This window comes from Onychomys torridus, chromosome 18, assembly GCF_903995425.1.
Source record: "Onychomys torridus chromosome 18, mOncTor1.1, whole genome shotgun sequence".
Lineage (NCBI taxonomy): Eukaryota > Metazoa > Chordata > Mammalia > Rodentia > Cricetidae > Onychomys > Onychomys torridus.
In genome coordinates, this window is record NC_050460.1 from 56,037,228 (window position 1) to 56,060,268 (window position 23,041).

At 38.3% G+C, this 23,041-nt stretch overlaps 1 protein-coding gene across 17 annotated transcripts in view; it reads left to right on the forward strand.

Annotated features, from left to right (window-relative positions):
- The window catches only part of Pcdh15 (protocadherin related 15), a 1,427,876-nt gene extending 1,405,515 nt beyond the window's left edge, over positions 1-22,361 (forward strand). For 4 of the 17 annotated variants that reach the window (XM_036167862.1, XM_036167868.1, XM_036167863.1 and 1 more), the window contains 4 exons: positions 158-166; positions 727-867; positions 2,946-2,951; positions 4,547-9,813. In XM_036167862.1, coding sequence (XP_036023755.1) covers positions 158-166; positions 727-867; positions 2,946-2,951; positions 4,547-5,984 — 1,594 coding nt within the window. In that variant the 3' untranslated portion in view covers positions 5,985-9,813. Of the gene's footprint in view, positions 1-157; positions 167-726; positions 868-2,945; positions 2,952-4,546; positions 9,814-9,952; positions 9,972-11,506; positions 11,543-15,558; positions 15,630-16,537; positions 16,647-17,670; positions 18,712-19,809 lie in introns of those variants that run through there. The other 13 variants (XM_036167864.1, XM_036167870.1, XM_036167869.1 and 10 more) reach the window with 11 other exon arrangements.
- Positions 22,362-23,041: the final 680 nt, after the last annotated feature.

The window sequence follows — 23,041 nt, forward strand, 5'->3', positions numbered from 1 at the left end:
TCACCAAATTGAAGTCCTTCCTTTCTCTACTACTGTGACATTATGAGATTAATCAGTAAATTGTTCATAATTTGTAGCAAATCACATTATAAAGCCATGAGTACAGTATTTCTAATGCCGCTCTCTCTTCTTCTTACACACTGCTTTCCAAAAACAGGTTTAAAGTGTAAGTATAATTATTAATGTTTTTGCACATGAATTTATGTAATAGAAAATGAGAAATCACAGATCCTATTGATCAAGTAGTCAGACCATCCTGAACTGTGTATTATTTTCTTAGCACTTATTTGAGCTTAAGATTTTTGAGAGGTGTGTGTGTGTGTGTGTGTGTGTGTGTGTGTGTGTTTAAGCTGACTTTAGACCATTTGTTATAACAGTAACATGAAAAGTAAGGTGTGTTCTAATCATTTCTACAACTTTAAGAAAGAAGTTGAATACTGTCTGTGACATTTAAAACCACAGATCACCTCTAACACCTGTATCATGGACATTAGTAGAAATCAACTTAATTTGAAAATATTTCTGTGAATTCCATTGTTTATTCAAGAAGCAAATGTTTACATATTGGACATGAGGATGTTCTGTTATGTCAGTTTATTAGTTCAAATATTTATGAATAATTTAAGTGGGTCCCACTGATAACAGACCTCATTATTAAAACAATAGCCTATTGATTGTTTGTGGTTTCTAAACTGAGTTTCACAAGACACCCTTACTCTACTCAAGACGCCAGGCTGAGTGCACCAAGACAGCAAGAATCCAGTCTGCCATGCCTGCTGCCAAGCCTGCAGCTCCTGTGCCTGCCGCACCCCCACCGCCACCACCCCCAGGGGCACATCTCTATGAGGAGCTGGGAGAGAGCGCCATGTGAGTAACAGAGGGGAATGGCTGCTTTGGGGTGGGGTGGATGCTCTGAGTGAAGTTAGTTCCAAGCCTGTGTAGAAATGCAGCTGTAAGCCTGTTACACTTACACACTATCATTTATTATTAAGTTGAAAATAGTTGAAAAGTTAAGTTGCAAAACTGTAGGCAAAAATAAAAAGCAAACAGATCAAGGGGAAAAAAAGAAAATTACAGAAAAACATATACTTTGTAAAAAAGCGATATCCATGTTAGGACACAACTGCAGGATGGAGTTTTGATATATTTAATCTCCCAATCTTAATGATATTGGGACGATTCCTTGAACAAAATTATAGATTTCAAAAAAGCAACCAGGTAGGAGATTTTAGTAAATCCAAATGGTAAGATGGTAATTCCTGGATTAAGATGGGGGGGGGGGACACCTCCCATTTGACAATCACAACCAAATTCTGTAGTTTAAAATCAGACATTCTTAAGATGCTATTGTAGGATATTATATGAAGGAAGACTTCTATATGAACTACTCAATGGCACAGTGTGCTCTGAACAGTCTGCTCACTGTACTGCTCAGAGGCAGCTGTGGTCACCACCTCTGCCCTGTGCAATTTCTAAGCAACGTTAAGCCAGACATTTTGACAGAACTTGTTAATGTATGCCTGAGACTTCACAACTGTTTCTGTCAAATGATCCAACCCACACAGTCTGACGTGATTTAACTTGTATTTATTATGAAGCTTCAAGAGCAACCACTTTGGGGCATGATAAGCAACCAAGTATGCTATACAATTTTGAAGAGACCTAAATTCAGGAAACTTCATTATTAGTGACTAAAGCCATGTATCTTTTATGTTTCTAGCATTTACTCACAATAGTAATGTGAGTCTCCAAAATCATGATAATTGCTTCTACTGGAAAAAACAGTTTAGACAGATGCATGAATAGTATATGCAGTATTAGTAATATTATACATTAAGCTGTAAAATGTATATGGTGCCATTTTAGTGTTGTATAAATATAAGTAATACATAAGATATAATAGGCAGTATGTATATCCTATGTAGAATGAGGTTAAAGCAAAATTTACAACACAGCATTCTATTTGCACACAGAATTCATTCCTTAAGTGTGTGTTTCCACCTCTTTCAAAGTCTACAATTATCACCTTCATTGAATTACTGGTGAAGTAGGAATTGAGCCAATATGAGTTGATTCTCTGATTATACTGAGCATTTCTTCCCAGCAACAATGTTCAGATTAAAAAAAAAAGCATTTGTGTGAAGTTGGCAGTATTTACATATGAAAACAATAGCTGATCCACTTTTACAAAAGCAAATCGAATGCAGCAGCATCTGCAGTTAGTTAGTGGAGTTCAGGAAGGGTAAATTTTAGCTCACAGTCTTTAAGGGCTATTTGCACCAGAAAAATTGCAATAGATTTTTCAATTATGTACTGAAACATTTTTAACTCTGAACCTTATCTCATTTTTTCTATCGAAAAATTTTTTATAAGGATTGTAGCAAGCTACAAATAAACCAGCCCCAAGGGAATTATTACCAATTGTTTTTTAAAGAAAAAAACAATTTTGAAAAAAATCTTCACATAGTAATTAATAACTTCATGTAAATTTAACACTGTAATAATACTCATCTAGTACTTGATACATTTACTTTCTTCCCCAAACCCAGTACCATCTACCTAATATAGTGCACACTAACCAGTTTTTAAAGTTAAGACATATTCATGATTCTTGGTATTATTTAAAGTTTGTTTCATGATTAAGATAACCCATGTTTCACAAAGATAAATTCTACATATCTACAGCAAATAGATTGTTAGATAAAAATCCTACAGGATAAGACACTGGAGTCAATGCCACAAGATTTTATCTGAAACATTATTAGATATTATTCTCATGAATAAATGAAAAGAAAAAAATTTTAAAACATGCATTTTTCTCTCTTGGGTGTGTGTATTGTTTAAAGCAAGTATCTGTGAGTATTGCATAATCGCCTCAAATTAATGACAGCTAAAACTTTTTTTTCCTGTCACATGTTTTCTCTTTCTCACCTGTGGATACATAGGCATAAGTAAGTAAATAATATCATATCTAATAAAAGGCTGCTATAAAGTAGATGCAGAGGATAGATTGAGCAGTATTTTTTTTTTTGCACACTGGCCCTCATCTGTCATGACGTAGGCATTTGTGTTTAAAAGGAAATTTCATCCTCTCTGCCTAGTTTCCTGCTGATGTGACTATGTTCATTGTGTACACCAGGGAAGGTTTCAAAAGTATCTTCACCATTATTTCAGATGCAGAGTTCGTTTGATCATAGGTATCATCTATGATTGCATAGATCACGTCTTCCAAAACTAATGGCTATATAATACCAAGTTAAGTGATATCTGATGTGCTTTTAACATAGCTTTCCAAGCATAGGAAATAGAAAAACCTTGTCTGTTTTTGGTCCAGTTGTCCATACTTTCTAAATTACTCGGATTGACTGGTAGTCGAGGTCCACTGTGAGCATGCCTGTTTTTTGTCATCAAATTTCAAACTTACTTGTCATTTTATTTCCTAATCTATTACCCCATTCTGAATAACTATTTCTTATTCAAACTGTTTATATTTTCCTTTATATTAAAATATATACCTATATATGTTTTAATGTTAAACATTAAACAACTGACAAAATTAACTTGCTGTTATGCTTTAGCTTGAGGGCAAACTTAATCAGGGGCTACGTAAAGTGCATGTTACCTAGCCTTTCAGAAGGAAGGTACCAATGCTTATAGTTCAGGCCCTGGATTAGTGCTCTGAAACTTTTTAACTTTAGTTAGAATGCACACCTACTTGTGGCACGTGCTCCATATTCATGCATGAGCAAACCACACAGTGATACAAAAAAAAAAAAAATGTTATTTTAACATCAATATTTTCATTAAGGGGAATCTTTACTAAAATTTGACCCACATTATATCTGCAGAAAATGTAAATTTCCCTCTTGTATTTTCTGTGTTTTAAAATAATTAAGCATAGAATTTAAATGGGAAGGAACCATTTTAGTTCAGGATTGTATCATGAAGTTGATGTCTCAGCTATGACCTTTGGACTCTCTGAGGACTTTCCATCCTGTCTTTGGAAACTGTCATTCTAAACTGGGGAGCTGTCCCTTTCTGTATTGTCTTACAAATTTTATTTTATATCAGAGGATATATTTTGCTCCCAGAGTTACTGTGAAACAATATAATGGGCAATTGCTAACTGAGGTACTGCCAAGACCCCATGCCTAACAGTGGGCTCTGAGCAAAGTGGGATGCAAAATCAAAGCTGAGGTTCTTTGGTGGGGTACACAAAAAGACTGGAGGTCCCTGTCCACACTCTCCAAAACTGTGGCTTATACAAGAGCAAACAGTTAGATATGGAACCAGATATTTTGCTATATCAAACTCATGGGGGGCGGGGGTACAGTCTAGAGATTTTAAATTAAAACTTCTCATCCCTCTCCCCACTCTGGATGCCCCAGCCCTGTCTGTTCTAGAGTAGGATCTTGAAAGTGATGGTGTTCTAACTCAGTGATGTAGCAGTGTTAGGCCTTTGTAATGTAAAAAATAGAGTGATAGCCATGAGAACACCTTTCTTATGAAAGCTATTTCACAACTTGTCTCCTTCTTCTCTTTCAAGTCTTTTCCTTCTCTACCATTTTGAACAAAGCAGGGGAAATAACTCAGTCCCAGAAGACAGGACCAGTCATCACGATGGGATGGCCTTTTCTTCCAGTACCACTGAGTCTCACGAGCCGGCTCATGTAGAGGGACCACTTAAGGACAGCCAGCCTCACCCAGCAAGGACGTTCTCATTTCTTCCTGATGAGGATGATTTAAGTACCCATAATCCCCTTTATATGGAAAGTTTAGGCCAAAGGTCAACCAATTCTGACCTTTCACCAAGAACAGATTTTAAAGAGCTGTTTTCACCCAGAGCACAAGTTAAGAGTCAGTCGCTGAGGGGCCCAAGAGAAAAGATTCAGAGGATGTGGAATCAGTCTGTGAGTTTTCCTAGGAGGCTGATGTGGAAAGCTCCAAACAGACCAGAGACCATTGACCTGGTGGAGTGGCAGATCACCAGGCAGAAAGCTGAATGCGAAAGCACTGGACCCCACCCAAGCCAGAGAGGTGGCAGCCATGCACTGCTCACCACTGAAGATGCCCACGGGTCAGAGAAAGAAAGGGGACCTAGAGACGCCCTACTCATACAGCAAACAGAGCAGCTGAAATCTCTTTCTTCTGGCTCCTCCTTTTCTTCTTCCTGGTCTCACTTTTCCTTCTCAACTCTGCCAACCATTTCAAGAGCTGTGGAACTCCGGTCAGAACCGAATGTTGTCACTGCTCCTCCTGACTGCACCTTGGAACTTCCTCCTCCGAGACCCTGTGTTTTAAATTCTCTAGGCTTTAAGAGAGAGACCCCCACTTGTACCTTAGACCCGGAAACAAAAAGGAACTCCTTTGAAAACCTTCCCCATCCACCTAACATCCCTGCTTCCCTTCCACGGCCTCCCCTTCCTCGACCTCCTGCTGCCTTTAGTACTTTCCCTCTTGCCCTCTCTCCTCCTAACCCTCCTCCTCCCCAACTTCTTACATTTTCTCTCCCCACATCTACTCCCCATATGTCTTCTCTACCTCCACCACCATCGCTCCCTCCTCTTCCTCGACCGCCAGCTCCACGTCTCTGCCCACTGCCTCCTTCAACCCCAGTTCCTCCCACGGACAACATTTGTATACCAGCTGTTAAATGCACTGCCAGTGTCGCACACGCCAGAGAAACTAAATCTTCTACGACACAGCCACCAGCATCCAAACCGCTGTGTGACGTGGAACCTCACAAACACCCCAAGGGGGTCCTCAGACATGTGAAAAACCTAGCAGAACTCGAGAAGTCGGTGTCTAACATGTACAGTCACATAGAAAAAAACTGTCCACCCACAGATATCTCAAAATTACACACGTTTTGCCCTCCAGGAAAAACAGACCTGGAAAGCACATGTGACCAGAGCCAGGAAACGTTGGTTAGGGTTGTTGAGGGCATTGACGTGCAACTTCACAGTCAATCAACATCTTTGTAATGTTGCTTCTCCTGCTTTAACTGGGCAATTCTTTTCTTGGTCATAATCCTCAAGTGGAACATGAGAATTTGAACGTCAAAGAAGATTCCACTGTTTTAATCCCAAACTCAATGCAATGCTGTTTTCTTCCACCCTTTTAATTTAAATTAACATCATCTTCACTAATTCATAGAGTAGATTTACCTTAATTTATTTAACTTCAAGGTAGCATTATTTGTCCTACATTTATTTAAAAAGTAAGTAACTTTATCTGTTTTTAATGGGGAGATGTGGGCATGAAAAGTACTGATCCAACTAAAACCAAAGGCTTATTGACTTTGTTGATGGGCGATGTTACTGTTTTTAATTTTGACCACAGTTTTATGTGAATGTTCTATTGGGGGAAAACAGAAAAAGCAGGCTGTGCGTGCAGTAGTGCTCTCTCTTGGGCTTGTTATTTTCTTGAGGACTATGTATTTGGTAAAAAGAAATGTTTCCCAGGTAAAATGTTCCTTAGAAATGTAGGGAATGACAGACAGCAGGGATTTCAAATCAATCTCAGGTGCTATAATATGTAGTTATCGGTTTTCTTATGCTACATTCCATTCTGGCTTGTTTTAATCTTGTTAGTATGCTTTCGGATGATAAATCTCTCCCATTTTTCAGTTGCTGTTCTATTCCTTTATCTCGGTGCTTTCTGTTTCCTTCTTTATGATGAAAATAAATCTCATGCCCTTGACTTTTGTAAGACATCTTATTTTTATCAAAGGTGCCTAAAATGCTATTTAATTTAGCCTTTTCATTTTACGACATCATCTCCTTAATTATAATTTGAGGGTTGCTCCTCCCAAGAAAATTTTCTTTGATATCCAATTTATTTAGTAAATGAAATAAAATCTCATTCAAAATGAAGAGAGATTATACTTGGTGAATTATCACCTCTATGCTCATGTGTTTGCTCCTTGTTTTAGGACAAAGATAAAGACTTATCCTGTGGGAAGAAAGTCTTGTAGTTGCAGTAGCTGTTAAAATATTCCTGAGCTCAACAGATTGAATTCTGGGGAATCAAGCCTAAGCTAAGCACAACTGTCTTCATGAAGCATACACATTCAATTTAATCATATCTACATTTATAGACATATGACTATTTTTTCCAGTGAATCACATTGAATAAATTTTAACTACTAGAAATTTGAAACAAATCCCTTTATTTGTTGAACTCTAGAATTGTAGTATTTGAGAAAACATAACAAGCAGAGAGAGTGCAACTCTAGAATAGCACTATGCAGTGTTCCGGGAGAGCAGCTGAGCCAGCCACCACAGCTTCTATGACTTCAAGGAAACAGCAGATACTTTCCTGAAGTGTCCCAGCTAGGGTTAAAAGCTTAGTGTTACTTCTGTGTGTCCACAAAGCCTGAGACAAATGCTAGTGTGTCATCTCTGAAATGGGTTGTTTGTTTATTTGTTCGTTTTGTTTGCTTCGAAGTTTTGAAGTTTTGACTCTTAAAATTTGGGACAGCCCTTTGATAATTTAATGTTCATTCCTGATTAACAAAGATAGATTTTTTTAAAAAATCAGCAAGTCTCCTTATTCTCAGTAGCCCATCTGCTTCAGATACTTTCCTTCCAAATCAAAAGTAAATTTATTTCCTAGGATTCTTGGATGTGTTTTGTTTTGTTTATCTCTTTCACTGAAAAGCTTCAGTTGGAGTTTCTGTTGGCAGCTATTCATATACATGCCTGAGAACTTGTGCTGTGTGGTGGATTCTAATAGGGTGTTGCTGAAAGTCAGTTAAACTGTCTTCTAACATGAGCCCTAGAAAGGTTATTTAGACATATGAGCCCAAATGCTTCTCTGCAATGCTCCAAGCTCACCACCTGTCTATATAAAAAGGACATCCTTTCCTCTGCATTTGTTAAGGTCTGCCCAGTGGATAAAGGATGGTTGCATAGCTTATGTAAAATTCAAAGAAAACATTAATCACACATTTGTCATGATTAAAATTAAATGTATACAGACGTAGGATGTAAAATGAGTGATTGCTACACACAATGTAATAATGTTACATAAAAGACGCATTGATATTATTTGACTGATTTTTTAAATTATCAACACTCATTCTTTCAAAGACACAGATATTATGAATAATTATAATTATTGATTGTGTTATATACCTCTTGTGGGCAAGTTTCTACCTTGCAGCTCAAATAGCAGTGTAGTTACCCAATGAAAACACCAGAATGTGTGTGTATGCGTGCGTGCATGTGTATATGGGATTACTTTTGAGAGAGGATCTTGCTCTGTCACCTTGAACACATAACTCATAATGGCTTCAGACTCACTATGTAGTCCACACTGGCCTTACACTCATGCCAATTCTCCTGTCTCGGCCTTCCAAGTACTGGGGGTTGTAGGTAGGAGCCACTAAACAAGGATATTGAATTTGTTGCATATTTAATAAAAAGAAAAAATTAAAATATCCTAGAAAGTAAAATTTGTCTGGATATAGTACCTGATATGTGTGGCATCAATAGAATTAAGTCCTAACTGTTAGTTGCATCTTCTTATCTCTAAAAAGACAATGAAATAAATTTGAATGTGTATATAAAGTTTTCCAAGAATCAGAATGGTTGTAATAGCCATGTTGGATTGGCAGAAGTGAATTAATACTGTAAAGTTCACTACAGAAACTTTCAGAAATTAAACTTCACATTGTATTTGCCCTATAACCAGCAGCTCCACCAAGCTATTGGGTAACCATTTAAGGCACATTTGGATATGTAGACTCATCCTGTAGAGCAGTGGTTCTCAACCTTCCTAATGCTGTGATCCTTTAATGCAGTTCTTCATGTGGTGGTGAACCCCCAAACACAAAATTATTCTGTTGCTACTTCATAACTGTAATTTTGCTATTGCTATGAATCATAATGTAAATATCTGATGTTTGACTCCTGTGAAAAGGTCGTTTGATGCCCAGAGGGGATTGTGACCCACATGTTGAGAACCACTGCTGTAGAATTATGGCTGCCTGTGTTCAGCAAAGATACTTGTGTTGTGCCTTTAACTCAGTAACATCTCTTCAACACCATTGTATACAAAACAAGGTTAACAGCATCAGCCTATTGACTAAATACACAGCAGATAAAGAAAACTCTCATAATCAGTGGCACCTATATTGTTACACTCCCCTGTCCCTCTCAAGTGCCATCAAATACTGCACAACTTGTGGTCCATGAACTTTACTTACCTTTTTATAGTTTTGAATACTTGGAAGTTAAATCTCTAGAACCTTCTTCACTTTAGTTCTAATGATGCAATTGACTCATGGGAGGTAGTAATTATTTTGTTTTCATTATTGTTAGAATCAAGTTGACACAGACAGAAGAATTGCAGTCACTTTGCTGAATATAATCTCAGTATGGACATGACTACCTGATTTTCTGTTTAAGAAGCATCTCTACCTCAGTGAACCTATTATTCATGTCAAGACTTAGACAAAAGACAGAATAGAATACCTTTATGCCCGTTGATCATAATAGAATCAAAATGAATTATTACACATTACTTTTAAGTGATTTTCATGTTTATGTCTTTGGTGTGTGTGCATGCATGGGGGTAGGGAGCATATGCACCATAACATACCGGTAAATAGAGGTCAGAGGGCAACTTTCAGGAGTCAGTTCTTTCCCCCCATTGTGTGAATCCTGGGATTTGAACTCAGTTCATCAGGCTGTGTGGCAATGCCTTTACCTACTCAATGGATGTACTTAATGGGTCATATGAGAACAAGATATGTGAAAATAATTTTTCAGTAATTCAGTCATGACTTCTCATCTTAATAATATTATAGGAAGTATGCCCCAATGAGACAATTTTTAGTAAAAATTTATTGTATTTCCTCTGATTCCCTTAAATGGTCCTTATCTGTAATTCTCTCTGGTCTGAAAATCCATGCATTTAATACAAGTTTCCATTTTCTGCCTTTCAGGGGAGGCTTTGCACCAGAGGTAAGGGCCTTATCATGTGGTACAGCACCAAGCCTTCAAGGAAAGCTTTTGTATAATATATAGGACAAATACTGGTTCTTTTTAAGCTAGTTTTACCTTTTATTTAAATCAAAACTTTTCATGATGTTTTCTAATGCATTTCCTTTCTATTTCTGTGCTTTTGAGTTTTAAGTCTATCAATCAGGGTGTAAACAAAGATGGATGTCTTTGTCCTGAATTATAACTATTTGGGACTATGACAGCATGCTAAGTTGGGTTTTCTGGTTCAATAGATATAATTCAGGAGCTATAAAGTTACTTAACATTTTTTTTCTAAAAAAACAGTCCAGGGTTCCACCTAGTCCAACTATCTTAAATATCTAATAAGTCAATCATAACATTAGAAATCTCTGAGTTTTCTATTATGTTCCTCTGACTCAGCCTACAAATAACATTCTGAGGAGTCGAACCAATAGTGTTGGATAAGATTTGTGAGTGATGGTGTCAGCAAAGTTACCCGGAACCTAGTTTGGTTTAGTCCACAGTTTCTCAATCCAAAGAAGGATGGAAATATATTCTCTAAGTAGCTTATACTTCAGATTGTATTTATTCTAGACTATGTAGACTCATACTCATGACCTATATGAAGAACTAGTTCTCAGGGATGATCATAACAGAAAGCAGGTGAGTTAGAGTCTCTATCCTAAACTTATTTCCTTTTCAAAGAGCAGTGTCTAAATGCTCATTTTGAGCAGCTGGTTGACAGACAGGATCACTCCAGAGCTGTCTCCTACCTTCCCAGGGCATACAGGAAGATTCATCATTTAACAATTTACTCCCAAAATTCACTCATCCAGTGAATTGATCACACATCAGTTCTCATCTAGTTGAAGCATAAATTATCATGAAAGCTACAGATAAGGACTTCATCACAGTTCACTGAATGAGTAAAAGGGGGAGAAGGCAGGGTGGAGGCCCTACAAAATTGGAGGAGGGACAATTTCTTGATTCACAAAAGACTTTGAAAACATGCTTGAATGTGAACCATCCATATTTTATTTTCTAAAAAAAAAAAAAAAAATGGGGGAATGAGGACCACACCTTAAATACAATCCCAAAGATACTGCATCTTGTTACTCCAGTTTCCTAGTCTTCCTAGTGGATGTAATTAGACTTAATTTGATGGAAAGTAAAATGATAAACAACTTGGATCAAGATTAAGCTTGTCAAAATAACCCTGTGTTATTTATTTTTAGAAGCCCAAGTAATCCTTGATGCTATTATGCTTAGACAAAAAAAATATCTTTACAGGTATTGGTTATTATAAATTTGTTAACTAAAGTAGCCAAAATTAAAACAAATGACTTCTTATATTCCTTATGTTCCCAAGTAATTATCTTAAATATTACTTAATAGTTTGCTGGCTGTCATGTGAATAATGAGTCACAGCCTAAGTGACAGGTTCAAGCTGTTGCCTCTGTTCCTCTCAATCGTCCTCTACATTTCCCATCTGAATTACCACCTAAATCTTTTCCTGTTTTGATTTCCTTTGGCAGCATCAACTGTTGAGACCTTCTCTTCTTAAACCGGAGGTATCGATTTTCTCTTCCTTTTCAACCTCAGTAAACCTTTACAATACTTTCATATTTCTGTTATGCGTGGGCAGAGTGGGTGGCCTCTGATATGGTCCCCTTTTACTAAGGAGAGAAAATGTGGTTTCAAGTTGAAAGGAATAAGTAAATAAATAGAAATCACCTCTCAATTGCTTCCTGGCGGCTAAAATTACAAATGTTTAGCCTTGCTCTAAAAGAACGGGTTCTCCACCTGTGGGCTGTGACCCCCAAATGACCCTTTCACGGGGTCTTCTAAGACAGTTGGAAAACATAGGTATTTATATTACAATTCATAATGGGAAATTATAGTTATGAAGTAGCAACAAAAATAATTTTATGGTTGAGAGTCACCACACCATGAGGAACAGGTCACGGCATTAGGGAGGTTGAGGACCACTGCTGTAGAAATTAGGCAAGTAAAGATTGTTCCCCAAGATTCAGCCACTACTGCATAAAGCCACTCCATGCATGACGGATCATGAGCTGGGGTTCATCTGAGTGTGAACTCACCGATCACATCACTCTTCAGGTCAGACAGCGATCAGACAAAGGCTGAAGGAATGTTCCAACATCTGCTCTGCTCCCTCCAGCACATGTATGAGTCATTGTTTCTCCTACAAAGTAAAAAGTATTTTCAGAGTTAAGCGATAAACACACATTATTTTATTTATTTATTATATACCTCTAAGACTAAAATTAATATAAAGTAATACTAGTTTGAAATATTTTTATTCTTTATGATAAAGTGAGGCTTTTGGTATGCCTTTCTAAACATCTGATTCCTTTCTCTAGGAACAGTACCCTGCTTTTACTAAAGAAAAGCATTTCTTGTTTAGAATTTTCCCCCATAACTGGAGACAGGGGACAGACATATATGAGTTTAAGGTTAAACTTTTAATTAGAAAACTTCCAGGATGATTGAGCCAGAAAACTCGGGGTTAAAATCTACTCAGATACACACAGCCTTCATCCACACATGTGTTCTCCCAACCAGCGCTATCATCTAAAAATGTTGACAGTCGCATCCAGTTCATGAGATTCTAGTCAACAAGAGAGACAAGGCATGGGGAATCTGAGAAATTGGGACTGGAATTGTTGTGATTTATAGCAGTTTAAACATTATAGGAATAAGAATCTAAGTCAACTTGGTTTTTTCTGTGTGGTCAACAGCAAAAATTAACTTTAAAATAATATTAAATGCTTGGCCCACTCACACAATCATTTTTTTGGCTCACTAACTAGGGATGCAGATAGAGCCTGTGGCATGCAGTGACTAGGGAATGCAGATAGGGCCCCTGGCATGCAGTGACTGGGGATGCATATAGGGACGGTGGCATGCAGTGACTAGGGATACAGATAGAGCCTGTGGCATGCAGTGACTGGGGATGCAGTTAGGGCCCCTGGCATGCAGTGACTAGGGATGCAGATAGAGCCTGTGGCATGCAGTGACTGTGGATGCAGTTAGGGCCCCTGGCATGCAGTGACTAGGGATGCAGATAGAGCCTGTGGCATGCAGTGACTGGGGATGCAGATAGAGCCCCTGGCATGCAGTGACTGGGGATGCAGATAGGGCCCCTGGCATGCAGTGACTGGGGATGCAGATAGAGCCCCTGGCATGCAGTGACTGGGGATGCAGATAGGGCCCCTGGCATGCAGTGACTGGGGATGCAGATATGGACGGTGGCATGCAATGATGAGACTGAGTCCCATCACCGGCTTAGTTCAGTTCTGGGGTCTTTCCTCTGTTTTTTTTCCTTTCTTAACATGCAGCATTCTTCTTTTTATTCATATTTTTGTAAGTTCCTGTCTACCTTGACCCAGCTTGGAATTGCAGACTATCTTTCTGCACTCTAGCATTCCTGTTTTGTTCCCTTCTAACCTTGACTATGTTGGAAGTAGTTGATGCTGGGAACATATAGCAACAAGCAAAACCTGAGTTTTACTCTTTCCTTAGCAATCAAAAGTACAGTTTTATATAACTAATCATTGCTAAAGTTAAATTTAAAACTTAGAGTTTTCTTCTTGGCACCTTATATGTATTAGATTAGTCATGCATTGATTATCAGATGTGTAAACGTAGCATTTCTGAGATGCTTGCTTTATGTAAACCAATATAATTATGCTATTAGTCACTTAAAAAGTCTGAACTCACCAGTGTGGGGCTTACACAGTTTTTGAAGTAACCTAAAACTAGGCTTTAACTTTGTTCTAATTTCTTTCTGCTCTTTCTTAACCTCATTTTATGCTTCCCTTCCTATAATGGAAAATTTTGTTGAACTAAAACCTACATCTACAAAGCACAAATATAAACCACTCAGATTAAAATTTCAAGAGCGAACTCCTATGCATGAGTCAACTTCGAGCACAGCTTTCCCTCATGCTAAGTGCTCTCCAGGCTTATAACATGCAACGTGCATATTACCTCTTTTCTAACCTCTTGTGAGTGGGATCTCACCTTGTGCTCTGTCTGTACTTGACCTCAGCCTCCTTTGCCCATCCTGTGCTGACGTGCTGCAATGGATTCATTTCTTGGACCTTCACCTTGGTGCTGATTTGGGGCTGTTATTAAGAATATATTGTGGTATACATTTTCCAACAGGTTTTGCAAATTTATATTCACACACACACATGCCCCAGAATTTTACAGGTACCAGCTGCCCACTGTCCATGGTAGCGTGATATTGCTAATTATTTTTTCAAATGTTTATCCTAGTGGGAATGTTAAATGCATTTTAACTCACACCTGAATTGGTTTTCCAGGTATTTGTAAGTCACAAAGTCATTCGGCGTTAGTGTAGAAGGGCAGTTGTGGGTCTAGTAACTACAGGAACGCGGCTGGGAATATACATGAACAGCCTTCAGGAAGTGAGAGCAAGGCAGGGGGCAGATTGCAGGGCGATGCTGAGTATGGATGTGGAACAGTGGAGTAGATGAGTAGGAACCAGACCTCATGGAAGGCAGGAATCACCAACAAGATTCTTGGAGTATGTGTTAATGCCATGCCTTTCTTTTCCGTGTAAAAACCCAAATCCCAAATTTTTGGTAGAATTCTTTGGTTGGGGTTAACCACACTTAATCCTTTTAAATTATTTGGCAAGTTGTAGCATAATTAAGAGTCATTGTCCATATTTCTCACATAGGTTATGGATTCGTGTGCCTTATACATGATTCTTCTTTGCCTTCACCGAAGGGCAGTAGTTCCTGATTCATGCTACGTACCTATTAACAAAACCAATTCCTCTCAATAGTGGCTTATCTATGCAGGCCAACCCACTTTCCTGTGGAGAGATGGAGCTTCTCCCATCCTCCATTGTAAATTTAATCTTCTTGGGTTTTGCCATTTATCATTAATATAATGAAATTAAGATGGAAATGTGTGGAAATTAATTTAATAGCTACTGAAATTGCTTCTGTGTATACACCTCAAAGCACAGCAAAAGAGAAGAATTTGAGAAAAGTGGGTATTATCAAGAGTCAGGAGAAATCTTAGTAAGGTCTGAAAGCACGGGTCTTTAACCCCAGAATCAGCATCAAGCTGAAGTTCTTATTAATGTATGAATTACTATGGGATGGTGTAAAATGTTTGATGAGGGAGCACTTGGTAACAGAGAGCCATTATTAGGAAGACAGAACAAGTAAAGTTATTGTAATAGTTTTCCTGGTTGCATAAGGTACTTCATAAGTCACAATGTAGTTTAATATTGATTACTTTAATCTTAAAAACTACTTAAAAGCAAGTAAAACTACCCACCTGAAAATGCTCCAGTTTTACCATCAGGAAAACTGAGCTCTCCCATTCACACATGAATGACAAATACACTCCACGACCACAGATGAAACTGAGACCAGGAATGTGTTCAACAACACTTGTCATTAAACTTATTTTGGCAGGCATGTTTGGAGAGACATGAACTGTAGGTATGGAAATCGCACTTAAAACTGAAATATGTAAAGAATTTATTTAAAAATTGCAAATTTCTCTTTTTGAACAATAGGATTTATCCATGGAATCTGGGATTGATCCTGGCCAGGAATATGGACAAGATTATTACAGTTATGACCATGGGTACATCTTCAGTTTTTCATTCGGAATTGTATTGTATTATTTTTAAATGTAATCAGAAGTTATTGTTACTAATAGAATTTGTTTTTAGAATGTCATTGCCCCCATTTTACATTTGAAAATGAATAGTGTGTCTGATTTTTATGTTAGTCAAGGTCTCACCACTTTGCTATTTCATTCATGCTGCTTGTATTTCTAGAAATGTGCTAAGAAGGTTCATAATGGAATATAGAAGTCAAACATGTTTGCTCAATTCCTGGATTCACCACTTATTCTGTATGCTGTGTTTAGCATTTTACCTAACTAGTCTACCTGACATTTTGTGCCAGAGCAGTGAAAAAATAAAAATAAAAACAGAAAATATACTTAAGAATCTAATAGCAAGTATGAAAATGTAGAGTTAATTCTGCACACTTAAACTAACTACCTACAAAAACTGCTGAAGAAGAAAAATGCCCCACAGGCCATATTCCATACAAACGTTCATGTAAAGACATAGATTTTACATCCTTGGTGAGATACGTACTTGTATGTAGACTCTCCCTTGTGTCCTTGGTTCTTCATTTAGTGATGAAGTATTATATCTTTCTTTTTCCTGCTTCTCATCTCTCCTCAAATTTACATGTGAAATAACAACTCTCTTCCTTGTTATTCCAGGGTATTCATAAGGGTTTATGAAAAAAACAAAAACAAAAACAAACAAACAAAAAAAAAAAAAACCGCTCTGGCCATCAGGTAGTGGTTCTTAACGTGTAGTTTTGTTTTGTTTGTTTCATTTTTTGAAGGGATTTAATAGATCCTGTCTAAGTATCTGTTGATGAAATGATGAAGAAAACGAAGAAAGCAGAGGTCATTGTGGTAGATTCTACACACGTATGAAAAATGTCTCAAGTTACAAGTTTATGTTGCAGGTATGAAATGCCCCAGTATGGAAGTCGCCGCCGACTGCTCCCACCTGCTGGACAGGAGGAGTATGGAGAGGTGCTGGCTGAAGCTGAGGAGGAGTATGAAGAGGAAGAGGTAATTGTCCTGACTTGGTTGAGTGAAGCAGCAATGCACTAACAGTATTGTTGCTCCGGTTTGACTCACATGCTGTCCAATATTCCAATTTTGAGAAGTCCTAATAATTCAGTATTTGCTTTTCATAGAAATGTCACAGTGCTCTTATTTCATTCTATGGAGGGAAACTCCTTAATTTTTTTCAGTTTATTTCCTTCTATATTAAGGTTTAAACAACTGAAAGAAGTTACAATAAAATATGCTTTCTAAAAGTCATGAATGTCTTTCTGTAAAGACAGAATTAAGAACCAAATACATTAAAAGTTATACAATACCTGGCTACTTTTTCTTACACTATCTGCTTAGCTAAAAATCATTAAAAAATACAGTCTTTGTATTTCAGTTATCAGAGAATAAAATATCTTGACCAGTATTTTTAAAATATTAAGTAATTCATTTCTAAATTAACATGAATCATTTCTTTCAAATTCTTACACTTTGCCTGCTATATTTATTTTGAAAAAAAAAAAAAAAAAAAAAAAAAAAAAACCTTTCTTTCCATGAAATGATTGTCACTGCAGGTCTAATTGGTTCAAAATTCAACAAGACAGTTAGATTTTTCATAAACTTTCAAATTACCTAATGTATTTACATGAATTTTTAAAATTCTGAAACATAGCAGAAAGCTAACAAGCCAAAACTCTAGATTTAGAGAGGAAAATTGCAATGATTATTTCTTTCTTGGTATGAGGGGTTTTTTTTTTAATGAAACTATGAATAACAGAAAAGAAAGACCATTAGATTTGGATATTAATACCAGAAAGCCAACATAAAATAACTTACTGTCTGCCAGCCAGCTTCTCTCTATCATCAGAAAAGAATCTTGTCCTTGTTTTGGGGGAACTATTTGCACAGCTTCCATGAGGCTATTACCCAAAAGATGAGCTCCCGCTTAACTTCTGAGGGACAAGGTCACATCCTAACTATCCTCAAGCTAACATTAGAATGGCATCTAACATTTGAATTGCACTCTCGCAACTTTCAGGAAGAGCCAGAAAAGGTTAAAAAACCCAAAGTTGAAATTAGAGAACCTAGTGAGGAAGAGGTAGTGGTCACCGTTGAGAAGCCACCAGCCGCTGAGCCCACATACCCAACGTGGAAGAGAGCCAGGATTTTCCCCATGATTTTCAAGAAAGTCAGAGGTCTGGCTGAGAAAAGAGGCATTGACCTTGAGGGTGAGGAGTGGAGAAGGCGCCTTGAGGAAGAGGACAAAGACTACCTCCAGCTAACTCTAGACCAGGAGGAAGCGACAGAAAGCACCGTGGAATCAGAGGAGGAGTCCAGCGACTACACGGAATACACAGAAACAGAGTCGGAGTTCAGTGAGTCCGAGACCACGGAAGAATCTGAGTCCGAGACCCCGTCTGAGGAAGAGGAGGAGAGCTCCACCCCCGAGTCGGAGGAATCCGAGTCCACTGAGTCCGAAGGAGAGAAAGCAAGAAAAAACATCGTGCTGGCTAGAAGAAGGCCTGTGGTAGAGGAAGTCCAGGAAGTGAAGGGCAAGAGAGAGGAGCCCCCGGAAGAGCAGGAGGAAGAGCCTCGGGTGGAGGAAGAAGAACAGCCGGAAGAAGGGGAAGAGGGGGAACCAGCTCCCACGGATGAGTCCGCAGACCTGGAGGCTCAGGATGTCCCTGAGGAGGGCAGTGCAGAATCAGCCTCGGTGGAGAGAAGCGTGGAGAGTGAGGCGGAATCAGAACTGAGCAGCAGCAGCAGTACTAGTGAAAGTCTCTCTGGAGGCCCCTGGGGCTTCCAGGTGCCTGATTACGACAGGAGGAAGGATGCGGACCCAAAGAAGTCCCCAGGGGCGAACTCCGAAGGTTACAACACAGCCCTTTAGGAGAGTTCCTAGTAGGTGGGATTTGCGGTGGTGTGTGCTCCTGTGTGCCGTGCCTTCTGTGTGTTCTCTGCACTGATTCCTGACATTAGAATGATTTCACTCTGACTCGAGATCAGAAGGAAGTCATAAAACAGCATTGCATGTGCTACCTACGTAGATGTGCATGCAGAAACACATTAGATCAAAACCGACTACTGTCTCCTATACCGTCCAACAGGGAAACATCCGTACAGACTATAAAGCGGTATGACCAGTGACAGTTGTCTGTAACTACAAAAGATACGCATATATGTGGTAATATGTAGAATAGATACTAGACAAACAACAACTGTTTCTACACATTTCTGCTCACTGAAAAGGTGCCGTATCAAAGGTACCCTGCATCAACGCCCACCTTCAAATCCTAGAAGTTAAATGAAACCGAATTTTGAAAGTTAAAAGTGGTTACCGTTTGTGTTGTATTTAAAATATATTGTACCAGTTACAGCTTCTCTTCTGGGCAAATAAGCACCATCATTTAAAATACACATGGCCTATTCGGTACAGAGAGAGCATTCACATTCCCCCCAAGTGCCATTCTGTTTGGAGAAACAGAAGCAGCGTTGCTTATGTTTTGCTCCTCATCGCTTCTGATGTTGGTTGGTAAAAGCTAACTGAATTGGTGACAAGATCCTTTGTATTCCAGTTGCTTCTACAAGGAGAATTTCTGTTGTGTGTAGTAATACACCTTCATGTTGGACAGATAGTTCCTTTAAGTAAGTGGAGTCTAAGGGAGATGACCCAGAAGAGCTTCAGCTGATACCACATGTTAAATGTACCAACATTTCACTAACGTGAGGAAGTGAATTACAAACTAGGGTAATGCACATTCAGAAGTATCTTTAAAATCCTGGAAAGAAACGCATTAAAAATGGATACAATGTATAAATTCTGTCCCTGGCTTTCTGCTTAACTCCCAGAATAGTTGAGCAAGCTGTAAAACGATGAGTTAGAACTTAGCTAAGTACGGATAATAGGCTTTTCTTTTTCACATCTCACTCTATTTTGGTGTAAAAAGAAAGTGTTTCCTTGTAGGTCTGCTTCCAAACTCAGCAACACTTTATTCAAGGATGTTTAAACTCTGAATCCAATACAACATTGGAGAAAAGAAAGAGATATGGGAAGGTTCCTCCTCCCTCTGGAGACTTTACTTTCCACTTTTCCAGGAATTGCTGTGGATTGCACAGACCTTCGATTTCCTTTGAGAATGACTTGTGTGTTGTTATTTTTTATTTTCCCCCCCCGCAGTGGGCAAGAAGAAGAATGATCAAGTTAGTGGTCGATCGAGAGTATGAAAGCAGCTCCGCTGGGGAAGACAGTGCTCCCGAGTGTCAGCGAAGCTGTCCTCACAAGCCCGGCGGGCACAGCCATGTCAACGGCAACATCTACATCGCACAGAACGGCTCCGTGGTGAGAACACGCCGTGCCTGCCTCGCTGACACCTTGAAGGTCCCCTCCCCTGTACCGCTGGGGAGGCATTTGAAGAAGTTAGACAAGTTGGCAGTGACAGGTGAGGAGAATGTGCCCCTGAACACGCTGTTCAAGGGGCCGTTTTCTGCGGAGAAAGTGAAAAGAACACCAACTCTGGTCACATTTGCCCCGTGCCCTGTGGTGGCTGAGCACTCGGCAGGGAAGCCATCGGGGACCAGGCTGAAAAGCACAGCTGAGCAGGAGTCCATGGTAGACAGTAGGCTCTCCAGAGAGTCGACGGAATTCCACGGTGACAATATACCATCAGATGAGGAGGAGCTCTGGATGGGCCCATGGAACAGCCTCCATATACCAATGACAAAACTCTGACCAATTAAAAAAAAAAATAGTAACTTGGTTTTTACTTGTTTTTAATGAACTGTGCTTTTTATTGTCACAAAAATCAACATATGGGGTTTATAACACGTGCACAAGCTAACATTTTGAACAATCTGCTTTACACTAAAAGAGAGATGACATTTGTACCAATTAATTGTTAGCCCCAGAAAACCTTTATGAACAGATCCAATTTGCTAAATAACATGTCACTTAGAAGTTCAGCTATTTGTTGGATCTTGAATTAGTTTTCATTGTAATAAACAAGTAGTGAACGGTAAAAATCATTTAAATTTGGGTTAACATAGATTGTACTCCATTTCTAGATTTTCAGCACACATAATTTTATTTTCTATGGGATGAGAGATTTTTTATAGGTATGAGATTTATACAGATACTGTCTGTACAGAGCTGACTTTATAAATGATAAACAATGGACCTGCAAAGCAATAGGACTTGTAAGCTATTTTTAATCCTGAAGTTACTTTACTTATTAAACACAATGAAGTTTTAAAGGTTTTGAAGGAATACTTTTGGCCTTAGGAAGAACACTTGAGGTCGAAGCTTTAAAATTAAATAAATAAATAAATATAATAACTTGCCATTTTCCATGGTGCACACCCACAGGTGTCTGCACACACTCTATCCATTCCAAATGTAGCAAATAATTTAACCACTTGAAATTCAAAATAACTATTCAGAGCAACATCTAAACCTCACTCTCAGCTAAAGCTTACTGAGGAGTAGAGAGGATCAAATAGGCAATAATGCTTCTAGAACCCAGGTTCGGTGGATGACATGACTATTTTATAAACCCAGCATAGAAGGGTGTGTCAGGGTGATGAATGTATACAATGTATGGAATGACTATACAGACTTGAATTCCAGCATAGAAGGATGAGTCAGGGTCATGGATGTATACAATGCAGCCTAAACAGACTCCACAGTGTCATTGCATTGGTGCATTTAACTTCTCCCAGCTCTGGTTTATTTATAGGTAACTTTAATGCATGCATTTATGTGCTATGGTCCAGAGCCAGAAAAAGGATTATCTTATCAAAGAACACAGTCTTCACTTCCCACCTCTGAACAAAGCACAGTGTTTTACCAATAATAGAAGCTGAACAAAATGTCCTTTAAAAATCGCCTTGTGTGTTGCATATTCTGCAACTGTAGAAAGGGATTCAGAATTTTATTGAGTATGTCTTAATGTAATGTAGTTCACTTCAAATTTTGCACTGTATTGACCAAGTTCATATTTCAGTTAAATTCCCTCAGACATGGTTACTATGTGGCTGAAGAACCGAATAGTGCGTTATTATTTATTGCCCTTATATGATTCACATTTTTAAAAGTTTTTAAGATATTGTCTTCATATTTACAAGGTAAAGAAATTATATTCGCAAACTTGCCAATTTCTGTGACTAGTATGTTTTCATTTCTGAACATATTTGGAATCATGTCCTGACATCTCATGTTATTGGGAATTTTTATACCCTTAAAAAAACCATCAGCATTAATTGTAATATTAGAAGTACAGAGTCATGCCCACACTCGCAGGCATATTAACAAGAATGTACATTTTCACAATATCTAAGATGGCTTGTACACATATTGAAGTTTGTGAAGCAATGATGTACAGTAGGTCTTATTCACTCAAGCACCAAAGCAATTGTCTGTGACATCAAATGTTATTAAGCATTCATATTTCTCTATTAGCTCAGTTATTGATCACTGATTATAATTTAGTATTTTCATGACATTCCATGGTAGTATTTACTAGCCTGCCTTGGTATTATTTGTGCATTCAGTTTTGTATATTTTTTTTTTCTTCCTTTAGCTTCTGGCTGTAAAACTTATGAGTTGATGTTTCTTTCACACATTTTTTTCTTATTTTGAGCCACAGTTTCTTATACCTTAGTAGGGAAGTTTGTAAAGTTTTATGTTTTGGTTACTGCTATTGAAAAAATAATAAACTTGAGATGGGGGTGAGAGATGAGCATTTCAGAAAAAGCTGTATAGCTCAAAGAAAATTTCTGTGACCACTGTTATGAACTGTGAGCATAGTTCTGAAGGTAGCTTTTTGGCCCAAGACTAACATCCTAAGATGATGGGAAATATTATCTTTCCAGGGTCACATTTTGTCAGACAATATGCAGCTATTAAAACCCAGGGGGCATGCCTATTTCAGCACTGACAAGATGGTGGTTTTGCTACACATGATCACAAGGCTGATCTATTCCTGGGGTTAGATAAAGATAAGTAGCCTTGGTGTGCAACAACCAAGTCAAATATTTGGTTGGAGTATTTGGAGAAAAGAGACAGTACTAAAACTCTGGCTAAAGAAATCTGGGTCTGTTGAATCATTACATTCATAAGATTTTGAACAGCCCATAAAATCCCGACTCATGATTAAAACAGGGGAGACGTCTAGGTATATTTCATCTTAAAAAGAGTTAGCATAGATGGTATTGACGTGTAAGGGTATATAAGGAAATTTGAGGCTGGTTTTCCTGGAAGGGCAGAGGAAGTTCCTTTTGCTTTTGTTCTTCACACCAGCTTTCAAAGAGGTTTAAAAAAAGAAAGAAAGAAAAAAAAAATCTGTAGCTCCCAGTGAACCAACCTAAGCAGCAGATGTCATCAAGTGCTGTTGTGAATCATGACTTCAGAAGTC